The 4,975-nt window shown below is 26.5% G+C and overlaps 1 protein-coding gene across 1 annotated transcript; it reads left to right on the forward strand.

Moving 5' to 3' along the window:
- The first annotated feature begins 991 nt into the window (after window positions 1-991).
- LOC112803288 (non-specific lipid transfer protein GPI-anchored 7) lies at window positions 992-4,393 on the forward strand. Its single transcript, XM_025846792.3, has 3 exons — window positions 992-2,433; window positions 2,934-2,978; window positions 4,034-4,393. The coding sequence occupies exons 1-3, from the start codon at window positions 2,103-2,105 to the stop codon at window positions 4,126-4,128; spliced, it is 471 nt and encodes a 156-aa protein (XP_025702577.1). The 5' UTR covers window positions 992-2,102; the 3' UTR covers window positions 4,129-4,393.
- The last annotated feature ends 582 nt before the right edge of the window (window positions 4,394-4,975 follow it).

Here is a 4,975-nt window from a genome sequence, read left to right on the forward strand (position 1 = left end):
GTATTTATATATATTATGTTGAGTAGGGCAATACAATTTTCGACGAATTCGTGTCTTTTTTTTTATTATATTTCACATGAGTATTATTTAGTCAATCATTCATGACCGTGGAGAGAGTTGTGTGAATCAATTAGTGTGTTCTTCTTTCTTTTAATTTAAATGCAACATGTGAAAAGTTACATATAATTTTTTTTTCATTTTATAAAAGTCAAATAAAAAACATTTGATAAACAAGTTATTTGGTATAAATTCACATGCAATTTACTTTTATGGAATTTGTTAGTGGAGAATTATTAGATAATAATTTAATCAAATATGTTAAATCATCTAACGATTTTTAACTGATAATTTTATATAAAAATACTGTACGTGAGTCTTTGCTAAGTTATTTTTAGAAAAAATGACAAATCGATCTCTAAATTTTTGGAGCATGGACATTTAAATTCCTGAGAATTTAAAAAATATATTTAAGTCTTTAACTTATTCAAAATTTGAATACTTTAATATTTGGATCTAATTTTTGTGATTTTAAAAACTTTCTTATGTGTGTGCAATGTATCAACCAAGTTAGTATAACAGGAGTCACGTTTGATATTTCTATTGAATCTAACAGACCCAATTGAACATGAAGAATTGATATGTCTAGATTTTAAGAAGATTAAGGATTTAAATATATTTTTAAATCTTCAGGAACTTAAATGTCTGCAGATTAAAAGATCAAGAAGTTATTTATCCTTTTCTCTTATTTTTATAACAAAGTCTTCCTCCTTTTTCTCCCTTTTTTTTTCTCTTCAAAATTCGCACATAGCTCAAAATAATGTTTTTCAACTTTTTATTTTTCTTTTTAGTTATTTTCTTGTACAATTTAACTTAAAATCTAATTCTTTTTTATTTTTTATTTCTAAAGAAAAACATAGAAAGACATATAAATTATTTTGCATTAATAATAAAAGAAGAAGAAGGATGATGAAAAAGAAAAAAATAAAAAAATAAAGAAAAAATATATATATTGTAACTAAAATTTATGTATTTTACCATAACATTTATGTGTTATTACAATAACTGAAACTCGTGTTTTAACTAAAACTGCCTATGTATTTTTCAACCGGAATTAATTACAGCATATCGAATTTTAGCCATATAAAATACATTATGGCCAACGGATCACTGGCTGAATAATGATAATACAGCTCATTTTGTCACATATCAGAAGCTATCATTTAGTTGGTTGGATGCGTTCTGGCCTCATGCTGGAGAATGTATGACCCTTTTAATCCCTCTGATATTTTTGGATTGTTAAGTGTAATACTCACTATTCTATTTTTGTGATTAGTTCACACCTTTGAAAAAGAAAATCATGGAAAAATGAATAAATAAAAGAGCACAGTTGAAGAAAAACACCACATATTTGTAGAAAACAGTGTGTTGTCCAATTCAGCACATTGGCTAAACCATCCCAAATTATCTTCATGTTATAAAATAATGAAATATGAAATGTTAATTAAACTGATTGTAAATATTAGAAACAAAAGTGAATTACATAAACATACACTAGAAATAAATTTAAATTTTTAATAAAATAACTATAGGAAAAGTATATAAAAAATAAATACTAATTAGTTATTTATACAAAATATGAAATATATTAAAAATATGTTAAACAACATATATAAATATACACAAATATATAATAATTGATTTTGTATAAATATACTATTTTATTAATAAATTAAAAAATAAAATAAAATACTTTACTCCAAAATTTTATTATTCTCACTATTTTTATTATTTTTTCACAAATTTATAAAAGTAAAACACATGTAAGGTGCTTTTAATTTTCCCTATTAGTATAAAATTCTTAACGTATAAAATTCTTAACGAAAAAGGCAGCGAGGTCACGCCGTCACGCGCAGGATAGAACGTGGGCCTATTCAACGCACCAAAAAGCTGAATTAAATAAATTTGGCTACCTAGGCAGGCAATTGCACCTATAAGTAAATTCATTTCACATTCATACAGTAAGAGCAAGCCCAGCAATTAAGCGAATACTTACCAACCAAAACAGAAGAAAAAGAAAAAAGAAACCCAGAAGATCTGAAAAAATGAGTCTGAGCAAGATGCATGTTTCTATGTTTGGTTTGGTGTTGGTGGTAGTAATGATGAGTGGCATGATGGGTTTGAGTGAGGCAGCATCAAGCAGCAGTGACAACTCTTGTGCTTCTCAACTGATTCCATGTGTCGATTACCTGAACTCAACGAAGCCACCAAGTTCTTGCTGCACGCCACTCAAACAAACCGTTGCGACGCAACTAACCTGCCTCTGCAACCTTTTCAATACTCCCGGTTTGCTTGAGAGTTTCCACATCAACGTCACTCAGGCTCTTGAACTTAGTCGTAACTGCGGTATCACCCAAGGCATCAGCAGCTGCAAAGGTACACTTCTTTATTTTTGCCAAATTTACCTTTTTATCCCCCATTTTTTTGTTAGATCTAAATACTAGTACTTTTGGCTTTCTTCGCTGACTTTGTGACGAATTAGTCAAATTCTTAGCAAGAGAGTTAGTATTCAATTTTCAATAGAGATAAAAAGGAAAATTGTTTTGTCACAAGCTCTGACAACACCACCGCTAGTCCACTACTGGTAGGCAAGATCTTTTATTAATTAGTGACAGATTATGATCATCTAACTTTTTTTTTTAATTGTTGAAATATACATTTGATTTTGATTTCCTGGTTTTTGTCCCTGTTATGAGTCAACGAATAATAGGCCATGTTTTTGTGAACTCTTTTTATTGTGAAGTGGTTGTGGTATCAATAATTAAAAACTCTTTTTTGGTTTTATTTATCCACAAATTTCCAATTTTGTTAAATATTATATTCTTCTTACATTTATTAATTATCATTATTATTATTATTATTTTTTTCGTTATTAGAATCAGCTCCATCTCCATCTTCATCTTCAACGACAACTCCACCAGGTAAGCAGTTCCTCAATTTGATAAACTATAAAAAGGAAAACATTTAATTTCTGTACCGATTGCTTAATCATGACGACTATGCATAAATACACGGCCAATTCGATTAGATTAAGAGAAACCAAAATCTGTCACTTCGAAATCGTCTCTTATCAAAAAGGCCAGCTAATCATCTTTTATTTTTTTTTAAAATGAATGAAAGAACTAATCTTCAAATTAGGTCGGGAAAAACTCGTAACTGCGCGTCTCCGCCTCCAATTTTGAATTTCTTTAATCTTATTTTTTTCGTTCCCACCAATTTTGAATTTCTTTAATCTGAGTTTACGCGAATGTTAATTTTGAAAGAACAGAGTATTCAAATAACTATTAGCCTTTATTGCGCGTACAAGAATTGTCAAAGGTGTCCCTTGACCTCAAATTAGAGCTGAAATAGATAAACGATGAAGAGTGTATCATAAGCGCAGTTTGCGCAAGTTTATAAATAATTTTTTTTAATTTTTAATTTATAAAAAGTTATAATATTAATATTTGATATAATTTTTAAAATTAAATTATAATTTTTTTTAAAAATTATTTAAATATTTATAAAAAAAGTTAAAAAAATAATTTTTTTTGTAATAAAATCTTCTTATTATTTTTTATTTAAAATAATTATTTTTAAAATTAAAAAAATTAAATACAAAATAATTTATTTATAAATTATTTTTAATATAAATATTTATTGTTTATAATTTTTTTAAAAAATAATTTAATTAAACTATTTATCTAACCTAAAATTCAAGTATAAGTAGCAGCCAGAATGATGAGTAACAATGAAAAGTTTTAATTTATTTTTAATATTTGAACCTGTAAAATTTAAATATATACGTTATATTTTTAAATATTAAAAAATTGAAATTTTTATTAAAAATAAAAGATAATAAAAAAATAAATATTTCAAAATTTGCATTTCAGACACTGCATAAAAATACACAATCTAACAAAACATTCATCGACTCAGAAGCTGCTAATTACATTATTCTAACTTATCTAACAAAAGTACATGTTTACCCTTGCAGCTACACCCGGAAGTGACAAAGGAAGTGCAGCAAGAGTTGCAGTAACTGGATTTTCTTTCTTGGCCTTGTTTTGGGCATCTATGTTGTTTAACTAGAGAAGGAAAGGGGGTTACCCTTGGAAAACCGCCACTATATATTCGATTTAATATCTATGTATTTTCCTATGTTGGCTAGTCAGCTATTCAATTGCGATCGGGTTCTTTTTTTTTTTTTTAATTAATTTGGAAACCCCTGATTCAATTTGAGTACATTTGTTTAGGGAGCGAGGCAGAGAAAAATTCAGTTCATAGACCTATTTGTGCTTCTTCTGATTGCATCATAGTTATTAATGATTTATGAATGGTATTATTATCAGACTCATCCCGGAAATATGTAACAAATTTTTCTCCCTTCCGCGATGAATTGACTGAGGTCAACGTCCTATACAAATATACTTTATCGATATATCCATTTCAGGAAATATATTATTTTTATGTTTATTAAAAAATTTAAAATTTTTTCTTAAAGTATTTTATTTTTAAGAGTAACTTTTTGTCTGGAATATAAAATTTTATTCCCATAAAAAAAGGGTGGATTGATATTTCAATACGAAGAAACGAAAAGTAAAATATGAATTTATTATTAATTATTTAATTATTATGTTTCTTGTCAAAGAATTTTCTTATTTCATCTTAACTTTTTCAATCTAAATAAAAAAGTTTTGAATTTTTACTCTTTTGTTGTTTTAAAAAACAATACATATATTTAATTTTGTAATTACTTAAGTATTCGGAGAATAATTAAAAAGATAAATTAGAACTCATAGTCATTATTTTATTAAAAATAATTTCCAACTATTTGTTGCACTAAAGAAACAATTTTTTTTTTGTATAATACTCAATTATACTATTTTTCAGTTTTTGAAAATAATATTCCTAAGAATACAACTTTTTGAAATATGTC

The sequence above is a fragment of the Arachis hypogaea genome, chromosome 1 (genome assembly GCF_003086295.3).
Source record: "Arachis hypogaea cultivar Tifrunner chromosome 1, arahy.Tifrunner.gnm2.J5K5, whole genome shotgun sequence".
NCBI classification, from domain to species: Eukaryota; Viridiplantae; Streptophyta; class Magnoliopsida; order Fabales; family Fabaceae; genus Arachis; species Arachis hypogaea.

Excerpts from the sequence above, each read along its gene's own strand:
- LOC112803288 (XM_025846792.3), top strand. The coding sequence starts at position 2,103 with ATGAGTCTGAGCAAGATGCATGTTTCTATGTTTGGTTTGGTGTTGGTG. Across the intron at positions 2,434-2,933 it reads AGGCATCAGCAGCTGCAAAG|AATCAGCTCCATCTCCATCT; the intron begins GTACACTTCTTT and ends TTTCGTTATTAG. Across the intron at positions 2,979-4,033 it reads TTCAACGACAACTCCACCAG|CTACACCCGGAAGTGACAAA; the intron begins GTAAGCAGTTCC and ends TTACCCTTGCAG.